The sequence below is a fragment of the Poecilia latipinna genome, unplaced genomic scaffold (assembly GCF_001443285.1).
Source record: "Poecilia latipinna isolate Pla-1442-1.1 unplaced genomic scaffold, P_latipinna-1.0 Scaffold37, whole genome shotgun sequence".
Taxonomy (NCBI): domain Eukaryota; kingdom Metazoa; phylum Chordata; class Actinopteri; order Cyprinodontiformes; family Poeciliidae; genus Poecilia; species Poecilia latipinna.
In genome coordinates, this window is record NW_015112653.1 from 1,037,773 (window position 1) to 1,059,749 (window position 21,977).

The 21,977-nt window shown below is 40.1% G+C and overlaps 1 protein-coding gene across 4 annotated transcripts in view; it reads right to left on the reverse strand.

Annotated features, from left to right (window-relative positions):
* lrp2a (low density lipoprotein receptor-related protein 2a) overlaps nucleotides 1-21,977 on the reverse strand; it is a 58,389-nt gene that overhangs the window by 21,795 nt on the left and 14,617 nt on the right. For 2 of the 4 annotated variants that reach the window (XM_015045065.1, XM_015045091.1), the window contains exons 15-48: nucleotides 20,898-21,038; nucleotides 20,575-20,778; nucleotides 19,996-20,188; nucleotides 19,326-19,451; nucleotides 18,239-18,369; nucleotides 17,964-18,101; nucleotides 17,575-17,856; nucleotides 17,243-17,482; nucleotides 16,580-16,699; nucleotides 16,156-16,272; nucleotides 14,787-15,167; nucleotides 13,760-13,774; nucleotides 13,241-13,489; nucleotides 12,385-12,596; nucleotides 11,629-11,813; nucleotides 10,632-10,860; nucleotides 10,333-10,510; nucleotides 8,986-9,114; nucleotides 7,558-7,724; nucleotides 7,257-7,400; nucleotides 7,074-7,183; nucleotides 5,232-5,409; nucleotides 4,899-5,112; nucleotides 4,525-4,764; nucleotides 4,223-4,411; nucleotides 3,061-3,993; nucleotides 2,817-2,982; nucleotides 2,578-2,736; nucleotides 2,192-2,481; nucleotides 1,902-2,102; nucleotides 1,717-1,743; nucleotides 1,584-1,619; nucleotides 1,251-1,493; nucleotides 486-611 (exon numbers count right to left, since the gene is read on the reverse strand). In XM_015045065.1, the coding sequence (XP_014900551.1) occupies nucleotides 486-611; nucleotides 1,251-1,493; nucleotides 1,584-1,619; nucleotides 1,717-1,743; nucleotides 1,902-2,102; nucleotides 2,192-2,481; nucleotides 2,578-2,736; nucleotides 2,817-2,982; nucleotides 3,061-3,993; nucleotides 4,223-4,411; nucleotides 4,525-4,764; nucleotides 4,899-5,112; nucleotides 5,232-5,409; nucleotides 7,074-7,183; nucleotides 7,257-7,400; nucleotides 7,558-7,724; nucleotides 8,986-9,114; nucleotides 10,333-10,510; nucleotides 10,632-10,860; nucleotides 11,629-11,813; nucleotides 12,385-12,596; nucleotides 13,241-13,489; nucleotides 13,760-13,774; nucleotides 14,787-15,167; nucleotides 16,156-16,272; nucleotides 16,580-16,699; nucleotides 17,243-17,482; nucleotides 17,575-17,856; nucleotides 17,964-18,101; nucleotides 18,239-18,369; nucleotides 19,326-19,451; nucleotides 19,996-20,188; nucleotides 20,575-20,778; nucleotides 20,898-21,038 (6,693 nt within the window). The remainder of the gene's footprint in view (nucleotides 1-485; nucleotides 612-1,250; nucleotides 1,494-1,583; nucleotides 1,620-1,716; nucleotides 1,744-1,901; nucleotides 2,103-2,191; nucleotides 2,482-2,577; nucleotides 2,737-2,816; nucleotides 2,983-3,060; nucleotides 3,994-4,222; nucleotides 4,412-4,524; nucleotides 4,765-4,898; nucleotides 5,113-5,231; nucleotides 5,410-7,073; nucleotides 7,184-7,256; nucleotides 7,401-7,557; nucleotides 7,725-8,985; nucleotides 9,115-10,332; nucleotides 10,511-10,631; nucleotides 10,861-11,628; nucleotides 11,814-12,384; nucleotides 12,597-13,240; nucleotides 13,490-13,759; nucleotides 13,775-14,786; nucleotides 15,168-16,155; nucleotides 16,273-16,579; nucleotides 16,700-17,242; nucleotides 17,483-17,574; nucleotides 17,857-17,963; nucleotides 18,102-18,238; nucleotides 18,370-19,325; nucleotides 19,452-19,995; nucleotides 20,189-20,574; nucleotides 20,779-20,897; nucleotides 21,039-21,977) is intronic. The other 2 variants (XM_015045074.1, XM_015045084.1) reach the window with 2 other exon arrangements.

Consider the following 21,977-nt stretch of genomic DNA (forward strand, 5'->3'; position numbering starts at 1 on the left):
TATAAATAAAAATTACACACACATAACGAGTAAAATATATGTGTGAATGAAAGTTTTTGCACAAAAAAAAAATATATATATATATATATATATATATATATATATATATATATATATATATATATATATATATACACCAATGTAACAAAAAAAATATTCAACTTCATCTTTTGGGTGAGCGAACCACTAATGCTGCTTCTAATCATGTAGTTGAACTTGGCCAAGCAGATACAACAAGATAAGCAGTTGAATTATATGTTTTAGTGAATCTTGTACTTCTGGGAGTTAAATTACTAATACAGCAACACCAATAAATACTTCAACTTTTTGTTTAGAGGCATGAATGATTACTTAATAAGTTTGTTATTGAGTCCTTACTTAGCGACTGTGTCCATTTAGAGTTCAATAGCATGGGACAAGTTCGATGATTTTTATGCTTTAATGAGCATCTCAAAGAGAAAACATGCATTAAAGCTGTTGCTCACCACAGTGTGTTGGACTTTCGTCGCTCATATCCCCACAGTCGTTGTCTCCATCACATAGGTATGACCGAGGAATGCAAATGTTCGTGGACTGACACTTTGTTTGCTCTGGCTGGCAGGTTCTCTCAGCTGGAATTATCACACATTCAAACACAGTTAGCACAATAAAATAAACACAGAATATTTATTAGTAAAACCTAGAAATTTAAGTTCACGCCGGATAGCCATTTCTTTTTCATCTTGTCTGACATTATATCAAACCAGACCTTTCCTGTTTTAGGTCATCTTAGATGATAAGCTATTTCTGTCTGATAAATCTTGGTGATATATTTATCAGCAGGATAAAGCTTGCTGATAATTTGGTAGCACTGGTGCCTTGCAGAAAGAAGCTTTCGGCGTTTAAATCTGGCGTTCTGAGTGGAGTTTGTGTATTCTCCCAATGCAAGAGTGGGTTCTCTCTGGGTACGATGGCTTCCATCCACAGTCCAAAAAACATGACTGCTAAGTTAATTGATTTCTTTAAATTGCCCATTGGGTATGACTGTGTGTCTGGGTGGTTGTGCGTCCCTGTGACGGACTGGCAACCTGTCCAGCTCTCGCCCACTGACAATTTTGGTCATTCTACATTACATGTTTAGGAAATGTTTAGTCTGATTTAAGGTCAAACTGGGAGAAGAAGAAAAAACTGTTTGAGTCTTTTTTAATAATGTAAGTAAATATCTGGTTTCAACTGTACCTATCACGTTATCTTGTTAAAAAGAAACTCACGGCAGTTTTGCTCATCGGTAGTCCCATTGTCGTAGCAGTTGTTGATGCCGTTGCAAACATAGTCCTTTGCAATGCAGCGGCCGTTGTTGCAGGCAAACTCTGTACTGGGTTCACAGGGTCTGAACAGACAGCCAACTTCATCGCTGTTGTCCCCACAGTCATCGTAATGGTCACAGCGGTAATGGTAGGGAACGCACCGCCCATTGCCGCAAGTGAACACGGTGGGCTCGCAGGTGTGAAAGGCTGCCGATCAGAATCAACAACGGGTCAGATCTTTACTCAAAAGAGAAAAGAGTCCAAAGGAGATTCACTTTCACCAGTAGCTCATTTTACCTGGCAGTGCAATAAAGGAAGAGAGCAGCTGTGGGACTGCATGTAAAAGGTAAGTACATTAAATTATGTTAGTATTGGTCACTGCTATTAATGGGGGATTAGTAGTTCATTCACACAATGCAAGAATACACACCAGCATAGCTGAAGATCGGTTTATCTCCTAAGAAAGCAATTTGTTAAAGGAAAGAAAAGGACTAATTTGTTAGTATTAGTGATGACAAATAACTAAAACTACAGAAAAGACTCTAATAAGATGGTTATGACCCAAAAAAAAAACAAAAAAAACTTTTATTTCAAGATCTTTTCAGAAGAACCTACCACATACTCTTTCCAGCTCGTCGCTGCCATCTCCACAGTCATTGTCATTGTCGCATATCCACTGGGGTCGGATACACCGGCCGTTCATGCAGGTGAACTGGCCTGGCTGGCAGCGAGTCCCGTTGTCAGGAATACAATACTTGCCGTCAGCCAGGTACCATCGACCTTCTGCTGGGCACTGACACTCAGCTCCGTTAGGTCCTGATAAAAGCAAGATCACCAAACATTTACACGGAGGTTCCAGGTGAAGGAAAGGTTTATCTGCCACAATTTAAATTGCTACTTTATACCTGGAGTGCAGATGTGGCTGCAGCCTCCGTTGAACTGCTGACAGGGACTGTCGCACCGCTGTTGCTTCCTGCGGGCCAGAACCTGAATGTCCATTGGTCGGGATGGGAGGTTCTGAATCATGACCCTCTGGTCAGAGCCGTCGTGCTTGTTTGCCCGATAGATGCTGCGGGTGTTCCAGTCGGTCCAATAGATGAACTGACCAAACATAGTCATTGCAAACGGGTAGATGGCTGTGCTGACAATGACCTCACGGTTGCCTCCGGATAGAGAGGACCGCTCAATCTTCTGTCTGATGGCAGAGCAAAAGCATGGCAATGGCAGAAGCTTTGAAAGTAAAACACATGCAAATTAAAAATGTCAAAAGTGGATTTTAATGAGGTCTTACAAGCTTGCATCTGCCCAGTAGAGTCTCTCCTCTTCATAGTCCAAAGTCAGACCATTTGGCCACACCAGACTGCTGTTCACAATATCAGTTCTGAAATTTCCTCCCAAGGTGGCTCGCTCAATCTTTGCATGAGTTCCCCAGTCTGTCCAGTACATGTATCTATGCAACAAGAAAGAAGCAACTTAAAAAAAGGTAGAGACTGATATACACATCAGTAGGGTTTGCTATGTAATCCTTACCCCCTGCAGGGATCCAACATGATGGCCCTTGGCCTCGACACATGGGCGATTATTGTTTTTTGGGCACCATCTACAGACATCGAGCTAATGCTCTGGTTGACGTAGTCGCTGTAGTAAATTCTTTTGTTTATCCAGTCATAGGCTATCCCGTCAGGAGCCCCAAGATCTGTCACAACCATAGCACAATTACTTCAATTCCTACCTCATCATAACAATCCTCAAACCGTAGGAGTACTGAACTTACCTGCAGCTACTACAATGGGAGCTGTAGTGGGAGAGGACAGGCTGATATAGCTGATCTTGCTGGCTCCTGCACCTGAGCTCTGAGTGAAGTAAATCCTGTTGTCTGTAAGGTCGAAATCAAGAGCAATGGACGTGCGAGGCACATTGACGACAGGAAATGGCAGAGCATGGTCCTCAGGATCGAGTCTCAGACTGCGGACTGTGCTCTCAGTGGTGTAGATGAGGTAATCCTCCTTTGACATCTCACAGCTCTCTTTATCTGTGGCAAGATCACCAAAAGCACAGCTGCACTTTTTGTTTTGGGCACCCTGACTAGAGCCTGGAAGGGCAAAGCAGAAGTGGCCACAGCCGCCATTGTTTTCCATGCAGGGATTGTAGTTCAGTTCCTGTGCACTGGTGGGCTGTGTACGCTGGTCAAAGATAGTAACATCCCTCAGCATGTTTATGTTGTCTCTAATTACAGCCGGTTGCTCTGTCCTGCCTGGCTCTTTGCTTGCTTGAAAAACCTTTTTGAGGTTTCTGTCCACCCAAATGATGCTGTTCTCAAACACTGTGATTCCATAAGGAGTTGGGTAGCGGCTGCCGTACCTAACGATCTCTGTCTCTCCTCCATGAGGGCCGATGCGGGCGATCATATCCAGAGAGTCATCCACCCAGTAGACATATCCAGTATGCCAGTCCAGAGCAAGGCCTCGTGGGGTGATTATCCCAGAAGACACTAAAATCGTGCGGTTGGTTCCATCCAAGAGCGCACGCTCAATTTTGGGGTGCTGACCATAATCGGCCCAGTACAGGTATCTGTTTCTGGGATCCACAACAAGGTGCCGCGGCATATCCACCTGCGTCTTCAGCAGTACTTTCCGGAAAGTCGTGTTCAAACGAAGAACCTCGACATACGTCTCGGACAGAAAGGCGTTGGTGAAATACAGGTTACCTTGGGAAAGAAGTGGGAAAGTTTCAAGTTTATTATGATAATATTGGTTTAGAAGTCATAATTAATGAAAAGGTGTCGTATGAAAACTGGATAAATAAGGTAAATAACGGTGTCCTAGTTTGATGGAGCTCTGTCTGTAAGGTTAACTGAATTTGTAGTTGATTTTCAGAAACAAATAATATCTGAGTAAGGGTGCCAGGTGTAGGTGAAAATCATAACAGCAGCTTACCAGCAGCCCAGTCCACAGCAATGCCTCGTATCCCGTTGCGTCCTATTCCAGATGTGACCACACTGTGTAATCCTGAGCCGTCCGGCTTTATACGTCTGACCCCGTTTTGTATCATCACAGTGCTGCTGAAGTCGCACCAGTAAATGAAACCAGAAGCCATGTGCACGTCGACGTGGAGAGCATTGCGACCTGTAAGGGGAGATTTCAAAACTCAGCAATTCAGTTGATGTTTCATAGAAGAAGAACCAAAGCACATTGCACGGGTCACACATTATGTTTATAACATGGTAAAAGTCGCTGACCTCTTCCAGCCACGGGGACCATTGCCTCAGAGTGATCCGAGCCTTCAAGACTGAAGCCTTTTATAGCAGACAGAGTGGAGATGACGACGTAGGACTTGTAAGGGGCACAAGTCCGGTTGTCTGCGTTTAGCTTAAAACCTGTCGCACATGCACAGGTAAAAAAACCTCGTGGTCGAGGAAGACAGAGCTGCTCACATGCCCCCATGTTGTCGGTGCAGCCATTAGATGTACCTGCAGATGCTGAGTTTAGAAAGAAAAAAAAAGTGTTTTAGCAGGTCAAAGCTTTCCAAAACACAAATCAGAAATCAGCCACAAAAACTATAGTGCATCTCTATTCAACGGAGAAATAAACTGTGATAGAGTTTGTCACTCACTATCTCTAAAATGAACTTTTAGGACTCTGAGTCCCGACAGGTTGTCTCGCATCACAACCCTGTTGGCACCAGTGGACTTGTCTACGCGCTCGATGACCTCAAAGTCACGGTCGCTGAAGAACAGGTAGTTCTGGTAGACGGCCACACCCCAAGGGTGGGAGAGACCCGTCACTATGGTGATGCGGTTGCTCCCATCTGGATCACCGCGCTCAATCTGTGGCAGTTTGATCAAAAACACAAGCAAAATGTTTTCAATGGGTGTTTACATCAAAGTGAAAGTACACAGTACATCTTATAAAATGTTTAGAGAGAAGAAATGGAATAAAAACTGACTTTCCCAGTGCCTGTGACAGCCCAGTACAGCTTGTTCTCTTGGATGTCCACAGTGAGGAACTCAATGTGATCAAGGTTGTTGGTGAAGAGCGTGGCCAGGTTCATGCCATCCATGTCTGCAGCTGCCACCTTGGCAGGGATGCCACTTTCTGTTCCCTGGTCTGTCCAGTAAAGTTTGCTAGATAAAATTAAAAATAAATTTAGAGTTTGTCATTTTAGATTGTTTAAACAAGGAATTTTGTTTTTCCAGTGGATATTGACACTCGCTTCAATCCTCAGACAACATTTTCACAGTGACTTTTCCCTTTTGTTCTGGAGTCGATTTGCAATATTTTCTTACAAAAACATGTTTATCCCTGGGACAGAGAACTCGTTTTCTTTCTGAATGGTGGCAGAGCTGGGCATTTCTTATTAAACTTGCATGTAATTGTTTGATTGGATGATTGTGGCGACTTCAGACGTCAGGAAATTGCAGTCAATTTATCCATTCCCTATCTGATATTTTGGGTGAATTATTTAGATTCATCCATTTGTAATACAAGGAAGCCATGTCATCATCATCTGGGCCTTCACAAAGTGTTTAAATATCTGAAATAATTATGTCATTACTCTGGCATCAACTTTACTCACTAAAAGCAGAAGATATTTAGGTTAACAAAAACCAAGGCTTAAAGAAATTGGTTTAAAAGCGCTAAATTTGCAATCATATCATTTATGCACTGTCAAATACTTTTAATGAGAGGCAACAGATAGCGTCAAAATGATTGGAAATTTCTCTTTCTTTATCCATAGTGTAATGCATGCCAGTTGTGGAGAACTACTCATGTTTTCCCTTTCTCTTGGTTATTAAGCAAAAGATCAATTTGGCTGCTTGGAAGCACTGCTGGTTGTAAAACGCAGTCACAGTGTGGAAATTCTCACCATCACACTTAAGGTAATACTCCTCGAAAACCACAGTTGGAATGCTACAAACATCATGTGAATGAAGCAGCTGACTGCCGACTGCTGTACACACATGCAGAAAACTTAATAAAGCAGCTAATAGCTAGTAAGACTCCCGCTGTTGGTCTATAAAGTCCAGGGAGGCAAAATATATATAATTAAATCACTTCAGTGAAACTGATGTTTATTCTATATTTATGTTTTTGTCTAAGTGTCAAAATAAATTTGAAAATAAATGAATGTTATATATTACATTATTATAGCTGATACATGCTGTATCATTAGTGTGTTAATGCTGTGGTACTGTGACACTGAGTTGTTTTTACTTTATCATATCTGCGTAACTGGATTTGTGATATGTTTAGTTAAAAAAAAAAGGATTCTTGTTAATAAAAACGGTAACACTTTATTTGAATGGGGTTGAATAAGACTGTCATGACACTGTCATAAACATGACATAACACCTGTCATGAACATGAATAAGCCTTCATGAATATTTATGACTGTTGTCATAAAGCGTCATTCGGTAAATTATGACACTTTTAACACAAAGTTGACATTATTCAAAATGTCTTTATGACAACTTGACATTAACCAAGAAATCATTACTGTTTAAACTTTGCCTTTAATAACATAAAGTTACCTCATTTTAAAGTGCAATCAGTAATACTTTTATAACAAATTTATATCAGTAATGATTACCATAAAAACATTTCCCTCCTGTTATTTAACCCACAATGAGAAAGGAAAGCACTTGTTTCTTGACCATGAGCTTATGGGGTTTTAGATGGCAGCAAGTCTTGTTAAGATCTCTCCTGAAGCCGACCAGATGGATGCTGTCAGGGCTCAGCAGCAGTGGATTTGAGCGGCGGTGCCAGGGCGGTGTTAAATGGGGCTTACCCACGTGCCGGATCCACAGCGATGCCAACAGGACTGCCAGCGCCGGTCGGAGAGCCGTTGTTTGTGATTATAGTTTTCCGGTACTGTATGTCTCCTCTCAACTTTAAAACCTGGCCAAGCCAAAACAAACAAGTAAGCAGACAGATAAACAAATGAATGAACGACCAAATGCGTTAATCTCACCTCGATGGACTGCGTAGCTGGGTTGGTGTAGTACAGATTCTCCGTGATCCAGTCCAGGGCCAGGCCAACAGGAGAGCCGAGAATGGCTGCGGGGGCAAACTCCGTCCTGTTTGTACCGTCTGACTTCACCCTGTGGATCTCACCCTGTTGGACAAAATTAGACATATTAACCTCACCAGTCGCTTAACAATAATGGCTTGTTTGGATCAGGCTTGAACTAGCTCCGCAGGTTTGAGCAAATGAACAAAAAAAGCTGTGTTTTTTGTCTTTCAGTCTGTCGTATTGATTGAGATGGACTCACAGGGTGTTCCACCCAGTAGATGGTCTGTTCCTTGTTATCAAAGTCAACATCGTAGCCGTTGTGAAGACCAGCGACTGGAACCATTGCATCATTGCTCTTGTCCTCTGGGTTTAGTGGAATACCGTAGATGATGCTGTCTCTCACAACCACCAGAAAGGGATCCTCAACTAGCAGAAAATAAAAACTAGTGTTAATTTTGTCAACAAAAATGTGTCACCACAACCTTTTTTTCCTGAAGAAAACAAGATAAAACTACATTAAAGCTCTCCCTAAGAGACCAGATTTACAATAAAATGACTGATATTCTTACAATATGATAGAAAAAAGAGAAAAATGTTGGAGGGAGATGCATTCCATTCAAATATGATATAAAACATGTGGAAAGGCAAGAAAACTTCAACAAAATGTATTGTTTTGGACAGAATGAATTGAATAAACTGAAATATTTAGCACCAACGTGGTAGTCACGGAAAAACTGCAAGTATTTATATTCATTGTTCAGGTGAAACTGGTCTAATGTGACGTTGCACCTACACCTTCTCTAAGTCTGCTAAATTTAAAATTTAGATTAAAACTAAAATGACTATAGATGTCAACTAAAACTAAAACAAAGGGATTTTTTTGAAAAACTATTACCAAAAAAATGACTCAAACTTTTTAGCCAGAATTAATATTTATAAAGATGAAAATTTATTGACAAACAAGAACACAATTTAAGTGCAAAAAGAAATAAACAAACAAAAAAAATAAAACTAAACAGATCCTTTAGTAAAATTAGGCCTAGGTGTTGAGTTGCTTCCTACGTAGATATTTGGTGCAAATTAGGGATCTAAAGCTGGAGGACCTTTATCTATAAAGAGGATTGACTGGTGAAAGCCGGTCCCACAATCTGATTTGCTTTGTCATCAGAGATTAGAGTCAAAGAATAGTTGTAGGGCATTTTCATTCTTGGATAATCATTGGCTTCAGGGAGAGATTGCAGTCTGCTTGGTTTGTAGGGGCTGAAACCTGAGATGAGTTAAGCTGCTGACCTAAGGTGGACTCCTTGGACCTTGCATTAAAGGTCCCTTGTCCTCTTGAGACCATGAAAGACATGCTCATATGAGTCTCAATATTTGTGACCTGAGCAGCAGGTTACAAGAAAGTCTAAATGGGAGGCTGTTGACAGGTACCTGATTCAATCTATGCTACAGATATGCTGTTTAAAAAAAAGATTTCTCCTCTTACAAACACTAAGACATCTCTATGTACAGAAAGCATGCAAGAATCAAAGTGGGAGTAAGAGTTTTTTTTTTCTTTCTCATGAAAGTAATCATTGCTGAGATGAATACTTGATGACTATTTCAACTTATCAGCAACATTTGACCACACTTCCTTTTTTATCAATTTAAGTGATGAGTGTTTCCCTCCTGTTGGCAGCCTGCATACCTCTGGCACAGGTGAACTGGTCAGCCGCCAGAGTCCAGCCGGAGGGGCAGGCGCATGAATAGTATCTTGGTCCCACAGCAGAGAGTAGGCAGATATGAGTGCAGGCGCTCTCCAAGCAGTGATTTCTCCCTACAAATTGAAGAGAGTCATCTTAGCTGGCTCTCGCGAGTTATAGGGCATATTAGCTACAGCTGATATGTAGCCACAACAAACATTAATGCAAAGCAGATGCAGTCAAAAGCAGATATTTACATATTCTACTTAAAAAGGCACACACAATCCTTTTCTTGCCCACTGTCTGATATTAAATTTAAGATTAATCTAAATCCTGTTTTACATGAGAAAGGCCTATAAATAGTACTTCAAATATTTATACTTGCTAACAGCCACAATAATTAGAGGAAATAAATCATTAAGACATATTTTTAATTCAAAATACAGCATTCAGGATCACTTTGCCATTAAGCAATTTGGGAAAGCCCAAATCTTACAGCTTCGTAAGATTCGGATTTGATTGATTTGATCAAATAGAAAGGGCATCAGTTCAAACAACTTGACTGAAAAGCTAAAGATGGAAACAAAGATTTATAGTTATGCCTGTCCTACACATCAAATTAAACTAAATTACACCTTCAGAAATCACTACAATACATGACAAAAATCTAAACATATAACTTTTTAAGTATAAACCACAACAGAAAAGGAAAAAAACAAAAAACTATCCAAAACCAAAGCTCATACAACAAAATTTGAAGTTATTTATCCTTTTAACCATCAAATATTTTCTTTTCCATCAATTTTTGACAAGACTCTGATAGGTTAATAAGCACCATATGAGTTATACAGAGGCACACCAACAAGAGATCAGGATCTTAACTGTTGGCATCCACATGTCTCGTTAGGTAGATACAATTTCTAGATCCCTGAAGCTGGATATGTGTATCCTAGCAACGTTCAGCCATCTCTAGGACCAGTTCTGTGTCCCAGAGAGGAAAATGTTTTCGCCTGAACAGATGAGTTGTACTGGCATGGACTGAAAAACCATTGAGCAAGGAAAAAGCCATTACTCTAAACTAAATTGCACTTTGCAAATGCACATGTGAACTTTACATTTTGGACAGAGGTTCTGTTGTGTGATAAAACAAAAATGGAGGTTGTCTCGCTATAATCCGCTCTACTACATTTGGAGGAGAAAGAGGGAAGTCAGCGAGGCTAAGAAGCCGATTCACGTCTGTAAAGTACAATTGTGGCAGCATCATGCTGAGTTGGTGCAATTCTCAAAACAGATGACATGATAAGGAAAGAGCACATCTGGGTTAAGCAGCATGTTGGATACTGTTGTAATACCTGCCGGTTGCCTGGTTGGATGCACTGCCACTAGGCCCATTGGCTGAGGGAGGTTGAACAGCATCACTGTCTGGTTCTCCCCATGCCACTTATGAGCTCGCATCACTCGGTTAATGTATCTGTCGGTCCAATAGACAAAATCCTCAAAAATGGTAATTGCGTGGGGATGCTGCAGTACCTTTTCATAGAGAGCAGCAGAAGAAGAAAAAAAGGTGTCTTACACATGCTATTCAAAGGTATGCTCAGTGTATTCTGCACATGCTCCCCTTGAGAGAAAGACTACGACCTCATACACTTACCAAGTCGCTGGCAAGGACTTGTTTTCTGTTGTTGCCATTGTAGTCGCAGTAATCAATGAAGTCCAAATAGGCATCAGCAAAGTACAGCAAATTATTTGGATAGTCTATGGTTAAACCATTGGGCCAGTAGAGTTTGCTGCTTATGATGACTGTCCTGAGTTTCCCATCCATGCTTGCCCTCTCAATGCGGGGGTTCCTTCCCCAGTCAGTCCAAAACATCAGGTGAGCGCTGCAAAACAGAAACAATCTTTTTACTGCTGACTCTTTCTATGCTGTAAAGCTTCAATATTTTCAGTGCTACGCAAAAATAGCAAATTTTTTCATGTCACAACCATAAACTTCAACAATATTTGGATGGGGGCTTATGTGATGGATCAACACTAACATCACTGTGAAGTAGAAGGAAAAAGATGCACAGCTTTCAAATTTATTTCACAAATAAAATGAAACTCTTTTACAAATGACAAGTAAATGCATATCTATTTACCTCGTTTACTCTGACACATCTGTTATACAGCTCTGGAAAATTAAGAGACCACTGCAAAATTATCAGTTTCTCTGATTTTACTCTTTATAGGTATACGTTTGAGTAAAATGAACATTATTCTTTTATTCTATGAACTACTGACAGCATGTCTCTGAAATCCCACGCAAAAATTTTGCATTTATTTGCAGAAAACGAGAAATGTGGTCAAATTAACAAAAAAAAGATGCAGTGCTTTTAGATCTCAAAAAAATACAAAGAAAACAAGTTCATGGTATTCTCCATCCTATTTCTCTGAACTTAAACTACTTTGTAAAGAAGAATGGGCAAAAATGTAAAAGATGTGAAGACTCCACCTGTGGACAAATTCAAACCCATTTTTGTTAGCCTAAATTTTTCTAAGCCTAATTTTTGATTTCCTTCCACTTCACAAATATGTTGTGTGTGATGTCTGTGTTGGTGGTGTGACAAAATGTGAAAATGTTTAAGAAGGGCAAAATACGTGTTGCTGACCTGTCTCTGGGATCCACCACCAGACCTCGAGGGTTGGTGACATTTTCACTAACTAAGACGGTCCGGTGTGTCCCGTCCAGCTTAGACACCTCAATTGTCTCCAGGACGTAGTCGGTCCAGTATAAATTCCTGCCCACCCAGTCCACTGCAAGGCTCTCTGTCACAGTCACTCCACTGTCAAATATCTGCACACAAGATATAATCTTAAATTAACATATTTCTAAGATAACCGACTGAAAGGGTTTTACTTTTTATTTAACTCTTTAATACTTTTGTAAATATAAAGCTGTTAACGTCAATACAATAAATATTTCTACTGTGGAGACTTTAAAGATGGAAGCAAAAAACAGGAAAAAAAGGAATTGAGGAAGAAGAGAAAGAAAAGGAAGACAAGACAAAGGAAGGACAGACACAAGGAAGGATGGACACAAGGGAGAAAGAAAGGACAAGGAGAAATGGAACGAATGGAAGGAAGAATAGAAGAAAGTACACAAGGAGAGAGAGATGGAGGTAGAAAAGGGAGGAAGGCAGGAAAGATACAACAGTAATGAAGTAATGAAGGATACAAAAAATGAAGAAGAGAAGGAATAATACAGTTAAAGAGAACAGGGAATAAAATCTGAAAATAAAAATATTCTCCAAAATCTTTTTTTTTTTTGTTTTTCCACATTTATCCAGACGTGGAACATAATTTCAAAATCAAAATCCATCGTTTTCCGGACTTTAATGTATGCTTTATTTTTCCCTGCGACTTACCACAGTTCTCTCGCTGCCATTTATGTGAGAACTCCAGATCCGGTCCTGGCTGGTATCGGACCAGTACACACGGTCCGACACAGAGTCAAAATCTATAGCCACGACGTTGCGTCCGTCTCGAATCAGTGACCGGATCACATTCGGTTGAGCGCTTATTTCATCTTGGATAATCTGATTTCGACTGGCCACAAGTAGAAAGGCTTGACGAGAATCTAGGAAAAAAAAAAAACCACAACCGAACCCAGTTACTTGGTATGTTTATTTCTAATAAAAAACACTTATCAGTTTGTGTGCATCTTGTCTTGAGTCCCCGGTAGTGCTTAAAAACAAGGTTGTGTGTGAGTGTGTGTGTGTGTGTTGACAGCAGACACACAAGAAAACTCTTAACTAGACCCTACTCAAATGTCTGTCCTTTGGGAATGCACTTTTGTCCAAATAATGTCCTATTGTATTGCAAAAGCTTTCAGTCAGTTATCTGTGAAGGAAGAGGAGTTCATGTCAGGCACGCTCCCCTTATAAACAGCCCTTTGTTTGTGATTATGTCCTAATTACTGCGGCGATGGCCAGTGACTGACATATATGTTATTTGCCTTATCTTTTGAAATCAGAGCAGCAAAGAAACACAAGAAAGAAGAAAGACAGTGTGTCTGTCTGGAGGCCTAAGGGCCAAGTTCCACTTATCCCCCCCCCCCTCAGCTGGACGAGTGGAGAAATCAGATACATGTCTGATTGGTGAAAACATGTATCACAGTAGAGCCGATATATTTCCTTTCATAATGAAATTATTCAAGTTATTTAAATCTTAAGGGATGAAGAAATGCTACACTCCAAAGGCTGGAGACATTTCTCCCCTCACCTGAAGCCTTGCAGGTACGTTGGTCTGCTTCAAGAGTGTAACCGTCCAGGCAGTGGCAGCGAAACGAGCCTCTCTCGTTAAAGCAGTGCTGGCTGCACAGCCCTGGGGGATTACACTCGTCTATATCCTCACACGTTTTGGAGTCGTTGCTGAGCTGATAACCAACAGAGCACGTGCACTGGGCCCCAAAAGGCCCCTGTATGCAACCGTGAGTGCAGCCAGCGTTGTTATCAGAACAGCTCTCTTGGTCTAAAAGCAAGAAAGGGACTATTAAGAAGAGACCATCTTAAAAATGATGACTTTTCAGCACATGCTGCGGTAATGATGGTGGAAAAACATTAACAAAGCAAAAAAACTACGGTACATCCTTAGAATTGCTGTCCTGAGCCAAAAGCTAGGTTATAAATGGTGATTGTTGGAAATTTGCGACATAAGCAATGACCAATGTCATTGCATCTGTTAAAAACGAATCATAGCTACTGGCAGCATTTCTACCAATGATTGAGAGTTTCTTCCTACCTGGTAAAGGCTCATCTGAAAGTTGGAAGAGAGGCAAGAGGAGGTGGGGGGGAAATCACAGATAATTTTCAGGTCAGTGCAGGACAAATCAGACATGCTTGATTTAAACACAAGAACACAAACATTAGCAAGTGACTTTGAACACAATTTTTCTGTGATACGAAGCAACTGCTTTTAAAATATTACAACAATTAGAAAAGTGTCAAATTAAACAAAATCAGCTTGAAGTAGGTTGTTATTGTGTTTGTCGTTAAATGGATGAGTATTACTGGAAAAACACAACAATCATGTCTTAATGTACAAGAAACATCTTCAATCAAAGAACTAATGTGTCAAATGAGCATAAAAACATAGAAAGAATATGAATTGCATGTTATGTCATTCTTCCATAATGAAGCAATTATTCTTGTGATTAAATACTGTATGACATGAGCTCAAGTGATCACATGCTTTAAAATGGCCTCAAATTCTTGCTAAAAGAGAGGATCTGATTAGTTTTAACTGGGCTGGACAGACAAATGGTCGCTTCAGCATATAACGTAAAGAATTAATTAGTTTCACTCTGTAGAAATGAAATACTTCAATGTTTTCTTTAAACAAGACTTTTGTGCCGTTCTCAAACTGAAACAAGAGTTACAAAATGAGATCAACAACAAAAGGTTTACCTTGAACCAAAAAAAAAAAAAAAAGACTAATTGTAAAAGAAATCAATATTGAAAATGAACCCAGAAATCAGCCGGACACAATATTGGTTTATTGGTCAAAACTAAAATACTATTCAGTTAGTGAGTGTGCCATAGCTAAGCACAAACAAGTTGACCACACATCCAGATTTCTACAAAATTAGTAAAACTCCAACAAAATCCATCAGAGGTGAATTTTTTGGAAGTTCTTTAGTTCCAAAAATGTTAAATTTTCACACAACTACTAATGCTATGCACAGCTTATGAAATGTCATGATACATGGAGGGGGGGGAGGGGAATAATTGTTGTGTATAAGATGAAAAAAGCTGAGGATACAACTTACTGCAAAGCGGAGATTCATCAGCGCCGTTGGGACAGTTGGGTGTGTTGTCACACACTGTGGTGAGATTGATACAAACACTGTGACCAGGACACTGCCACTGCCAGCTTGGACACCGGAAAGGCGGCATGGGACAATCTCTTTCATCGCTCATGTCTCTGCAGTCGTTGTCTCCGTCACAAATCCAGCTGCGCAAGACGCAGTTTCCATTGTCACAGCGGAAGAGAGAAGACGGGCAGGTCCGGGGAGGACAGGCGTGGTGTTCATCGCTGCCGTCCTGACAGTCTGGATGTCCATCACATTCCCATGACGATGGGATACAGCTCCCATCTGACTGACACTGAAACTCATTTTCGTGATGGCACATCCCCGGGGGCCTGGTAGCTAAAACGAATCGGGACAACGCCGCAAAGATATGGGTCAAAATTGTTTGACAGTGAAATGTCCAACATGGATGCCAACTTTCGGCTGGACGTCCAGGTCATGGCTTTTAAAATGATTGGTACTGGAGTTCCTGGACTAAAAGTCAACTCTTTTACCTGAGGTTGGCTCACTGGCTGTGTTTGTGTCAACTGCATCACCAGCAAGCAGATTTTTTAAACCATTTACAACATCTTTCTGAGTCAGAGTCAGAGTTTTCCCTTTACAAACTAAGGATTTTTCACCTTTTATAATAACGTTCATATTAAAAGAGATAATGATGTTTATCCCCATTAGTGTCGGCCTGATTAGTCATTTAAGAGTCAAACAAACTGTGGTGGTATATGATAGTACTATGTGCTACATTGATGTTGTGGTGTACTATTATTGTATTTTTTTTATGTATTCATCTGTAGTTGTTCTTGCTGTCTGCAAAGTAAATTGTCCCTTAAGGACAATAAAGTTTATTTAATCTAATCAACTCTTAGCTGCTCAGATGTCCTCCAGCAGAAAACACAATGAAAACACTTTTCATTCGATTTGAAGACTTTTAACGAAAAATACCAACTCAATGAAACAAGAGAGCATCTTTTTGAGTAAGTTTTGAATGCACATGATTAACTGGAACTGCACAGAAAAATTAGTTATTGAGCTACATCGAAATAAAGATTAAACATGTTAACGTTTGGCTCCATATTAAAACTTCGCAATCACAACACAAAGGAGCATCACTTAATATTCATGAGGTTAGAGGAATATCCCATTACATCCTGATTAGCTTTGACTTGATTAAGCATTGTCCTGTGGGTTCTTCACCAGCCTACCTTTGAATGGCAGGGATCAATATCTGATTAAAAAAAACCAGATCAGGACATTCTTATAAATGTTCTTATAATACTGAGTAATAACTCAGCAAGGAGCAATGACCGCTAGGAGAATCAAAAACACTTACGACAGTTTTGCTCATCAGAGTGATCGCTACAATCGAAGACCCCATCGCAGCGGTAGAAGGAGTTGATGCACTGGTGGCTGCTGGCACACTTGAACTCACTCACAGTGCAGTTGTAGACTGAAAAATCCATAACAGTGCTGATAATTAATATACCGCTTTAATATAGCTTACAGAGCCTAAAAAGTAGATGCTGAAGTGTACAAAGGGACGGATCTTTAACAATTTATTCTGCAAATGTATTTCTGATTTAATAAATGAATTCAAGGCTTTCATTCATTAGAATAAGCGTTAGGGAGAATGTGCTTTAATGGGTTTATAGATTTGAGTAAATTAAAATTAAACCTGCTTAAATATATAGTTATGCTGAAAATGGGAAATATTATATGCTTTGCATAATTGCAACACAAGATCAGCAATTACTCACTGCATCCCTGCTCATCTGCTCCGTCCACACAGTCTCTGTCTCCATCACAGACGTAGTTGGGGTCTATGCATCGGTGGTCAGGACACTGGAACTGTCCTGGGTGGCACGTACTACCCAGATCTGGATAACATCATTTTAAAATACAAATATTAGCCCTTTCTTTAAATTTGTTTGTGATGTAACACAAAGAAAGAGAGTGTTTGAGGTTTTCAAATATATCCACATTAATTAATTAATTTATCAGAGTCCTACAAAGACATAATCCCATAATCTGAGCTTCCCCAAAACCATTAAATCTACAGTAAAAACTGAAAAATCTCTTTAAAAATCTTTCATTATTTTAGTATGTTGTAAAAATAGATACATTCGGTCATCCTAAACAACACAAAACAAGAAAAGCTTAATCTATTTTAATGTTTGATTGTAATGGGAAAAAAAATAAACACATGTACACATTTGGTTTTATCTTTTTTCCCAAGACAAACAGCTAAGTGTGAATTACTTGATGTAGAAACTTTTATGATGCCAATAATTATATATTTTTCTAAGCTGTATTTCAAGGACCGTTGTAATTTTCTTCTATTTTCTATTGATTTACAGTGAGTGTTTCTACACGTTTAACAGTGGCAATAACTGTGATGGGGGGGTTTTATAGATACGTACAGCAGTCTGCTTCATCGGACCCGTCTCCGCAGTCGTTATCTGTGTCGCAGCGCCACGTGTGCGGGACGCATCGGTGGTTGGCGCATGTGAACTGATTGGCGGGGCACGTTCCTGGCACCCGTGTGGGGCAGTTGATCTCGTCGCTGTTATCAAAGCAATCATTGTGCCCGTCGCAGCGCCACCCTGCTGGCACGCAGCGCTGACTGGCACAGGTGAAGGCCAAGGGGGAACAAGTAATGTCTAGAAGTCAAAAACAAGCTGGTTTTTTAAATGAACCTTACCAACACAAACCCAGAAAAATGACATGAAAAGATTTAAATAAGTCAGATTACTGTTTATTCCACAATGGAGTTCGTCGGTGTTGTCATGGCAATCGTCAACACCGTCGCATCTGTAGGTGCTTGGGACACATTTGCCGTTGCCACAGGAGAAGGAGTTGGCTCCGCACTGCATTGTTGGGGGCTCGTTGGAGGGGTCCTCGACACACGTCTGCTGGTTTGGCGACAGCTTCATGCCGTACGGGCAGCCGCACACTCTCTGAGAATCCGGAGCTGGGAAGCAGAAGTGGCTGCAGTCTCCGTTAGGATTTGCCTGCCTGTTGCAGAGGTTAGCACCTGCGAAGGAAGAGTCGGGGATAATTACCGGGAATGTGACTGATGAGAGCGAGGTGAAGTCACGCATGAACGAGAAAGTGAGAGGAACAGAAAATGAATCTACTGACCGATCTGAGAGTTGGAGTTGAAAGACTTGACATGCATGATGTGGCTGATTCCTCTCCTAATAACTACCATCTGCCCGCCATCGGTCTTACGCACACGGACAATGCCACCCAGGCGCCAGTCAGTGAAATACGCAAAGCCTGAAAGGAGCAGCAGAGCGTGAAATATGCTACAGTATCTTTCATCGCCTCCTGCAAAAAGCAATTACTTCTTTGACGTGATTATGATAAAAGTTAAAAGAAAAAATATTCAAGCTCATGAGATGTAAACAACTTGCCTTCGAAAATGGTAAGGCCAAAAGGATGGGAGATCTGGGTTATGCGATCCAAGGAAAGCCTGTTTTGTCCATTAAAGTTGCTGTGCTCAATCTTGTCGAAGAAGGCATCTACCCAATACAGACGCATTGAGCTGAGCAGTGATCAAAACAGAGAGGCATAAAGAATTATAAATTATTTTTAAAAAATAAGTACCATAGGAGGAGGGATGCTAATTTGAAATGATTTCTAATTATAACAATTAGAGATGCACAGAAAAAAAGTCAGCTGATAACAAGAATCGACTAATGTCACATTTGTCCGTGTCTGTATCTTTGGTTGACCTTCCAGATACGAAAATCCAACCTTTTCTAATCAGTGAAAAACCTATAAAACCCTCTTCAGAGCTGCAGCTCTAACTGCAGAAAGAAAATTTTAACTTAGCAGCTGTCAGTGATTTGTTTTTAATAATATTTAATTTGAACACAAAACTTGGAAAACCTAGAGAAGAATCAGTATTTTTTTTTTCAACTGAAGCATCAGATGTTCATTCAGGCATTGAGTTAAGACAAATCCAGTTTTGCCAGACTTTCGAAAATTTCACAGTTCAGGTAAGGTTCAACAGGAACTACGCATTTCGTTAGGCTAAATGTGCTAGTCAGTAATATGAGATATGAGATGCTAAGAAGAGCTTATATTGTTGACTCTATTATTACCTTGTTTTATTCAGAAATATTAGAAATACTCTTTCAAACTGCAGAGTTTTGCAACAACAACGTCCTGTCTCGCGTACAGTGTTGATTTAGAAAAACAGATCCATATGACTCTTATTTGGCCATAATAAATTACCATATAACGTTATATTTAGAAAATGGAGACTTATGAGTATTGTTTGTCTGTCCTGTAGGGGAAAATAAGTTGTGATTATGTGATAATAATGATAAACTCAGATAATGTTTGGAAGCACCAAAAACTAGCAGCATGACTGGGACTGTTACCTTTTCTGTGCATATCTAAAGACAGTATTTTCTTTTATCCAAGTGAAAAAATGTTATAACTGTTTTGTGATGCAGCTGTCCTGGATACTTAGACATAAGACATTTGGCTCACCTCCAGTCAATTGCTAATCCATTTGGCCAGCCCAGGGTAGTGTTTACAATAGACACGGCATGTGACCCATCACCCCAAGCCCTCATAATCTTTGCAGGACGGTACCAATCAGTCCAAAAAATATACCTGGTAAAAGAGAATTAGTAAAAAGTCTCATTTCAGCATTTAATTTAAAAAAAATGTGAATACTAATAGTATTATTCATTTAAAGTTTGTCTTCACATTTAAGCCAGCTTCTCAGTGTTAACTTCAATACTGGCCTTCATACAGAGCTAATCTCAAAGGCCTAATGGCTTTAAGACTATAGGAAATAATTGCTTGTTCTAGGTAATATTTAATTTTATTTAGTATATTATGTTAATGAAGGGGGTGAACCGCTATTGCAGCATGTAATGTAACATAAAATTCAGATTTTGTGCACACTCTTAGGCATTGTGTAACAAATGCAGCTCAATCAGCCGATGTAAGCTGACTAGATAACATTCAAGCTCATAACTACCCAAACGGAAAATGACAGGATCAAGATCTAAATTGAATCTAAACAATTGATTAAAATTCAGTTTTCTTTGCGTAGTTCATTACAAAGTTATATAACTGTAACAGACATGTCTGCTTCCGGGATCTCATTACCAACATTTCAGAAAACGTTCTGGAGATTATTTTGCTTTACCCAATCAGAGGATGCACCACGATGGCCCTGGGGTTGTTCAGGTTCTGAATAATGGCCCTCCTGGACTTATCGGCGAGCCTCATGACGGATATGCTCCTATATCGAGGGTCCGTCCAGTAGAGGTTTTTGGAAATCCAGTCGTAAGCCAGATCCTCCACTCCCTCCACTCTGTTGGCTGCTAGTATCTCCCTGCCTGCGCAGATCAAAGCAGTCAGAGGACTGTTTTACTCAGAGATGAAAGAGGAACACATTTAAATAAATAGGCTGTCAGCTTGCATTTTCCTCTCAGGGGTCGGACAGAAGAAACTAGAGCAACTCTTAGAACAACAGATGATCAGAGCAGGGGTGTTTCTGTTCTTGAATCCATGCACATCAACCATAGTTGGCTGTTTCTGCACTTTGGGGGAATGGAAGATGATTCCTTTTTTATCTGTCCTCATCGTGATACTCCCTTAACTTCCAAAAATTTTTCAGTAAATGGCATGGTACAACAATGGCAGCAAAATTACTGTATATGCTGAAAGTTTATACTCCATGCTATTATAAGGTTAGCTTAAGAGAAGCAAAAAAGATTTTCACCTGTTCCATCCACCTTCTGTTTGTAAATAATATCTTTTGCTGTGTCAGAGAAAAAGATAGCATCATCTTCAGCGCTAAAATCCACTCCGACAAAGTAGGAGGGCGATCCGGTGACGGGCAGGATTATGTCCTCCTGGGAGGAGAGGTTAAAGGGGATTCCTCTCACAGCCAGCTGGCTCGAGAAAAGCAGAAACTGCCTCACAGCTGCGAGAAAGATGATAGAAGAATCCATGAGGCAAAACAGATATTTATGCCAAAGAGAGTGAGCTTTGTTAAAAAAAAAGGAAATTTAAGAAAAAGAATTGCGAGAAATCTTCACTTACCCAAACAGCGTTTGCCATCAGCATGAAGGTCATAACCAATGCGACATTTGCAGCGATAACCAAGGCCTCCATTGTCGCTCCTGTGACTGAGAACGCAAATCTGCTCACATCCACCTCTGCCCAAACTGCAAGGGTTTGGCGCTAGGGAGATGGTAGAAAAATAAAAAATAAGAGACAAATGTTTATTTTAAAATATATCCCTTAAATTTGCTGTAAAATTTCCAGTAAAATTTAAATGGCACTTTTAAAAGGTGTGAAAAAACTACAGATGTGATGAGAAATCTGCTATTCAGAGGCCCCCTAGGTCACAAACTAAAAAAACACCAATCCTCTTTCAGTCAGTGAATGCACCATGTACTCACTACTAGGATATGCTAACAACAACACTCTTCAATACGGACGCTGATAATGAGTGAAGAACATTCAAAGTTCTAGCATTGATCAGGTGTTTAAAGAGACAACTTAAGCAGTATTAGAAGTTGTTTAAAAGAAAACCATAATTTCTACAGAGGCATTCAGGCTGCTTTGAGAATCAGACACAATTTTCACTTCTTGCCATTTCATATTTTTGCAGTTTTAGTCAGTTTTAGCGCAACTTTTCAGGCACATAAAGGAGCTGTCTTCCGAAAGGTTGGAAAGGTTTTGTTGAATGTATGAACGAGCAAAACAACCCAGCAGATACTGACTGACAACGAAGCCAGAGGAGGTTCATTAAGGCTGAAAGAAAGGGTGATAAAGACCTTCAGCAGATAACAAAATGGTTTAATCTTTTACCGAAAGTCGCTCTGTTTGAGCATTCAAGCTCTGCCTGTCATAAAACATGTTGGATTTGAAAATGCTGGTGATCTTTTTGGAAATCTCAGGCTATACTGTTCTACATTCAATAACGAACAGTCATACAGATTGTTATTCACAATTATTAAGGCAAGTATGACTACCCATGCTAGTACAAGATGCCGAAGATAGATTAAAATGTCAAATCTAAATCATTTTGTCCTCTTTTTCAAAATACTAAAGCTCTGTTTCACAGTGACTTCCTTCAAACAATTGCTGACCACTCACAGGAAGCTAGTAAGACAC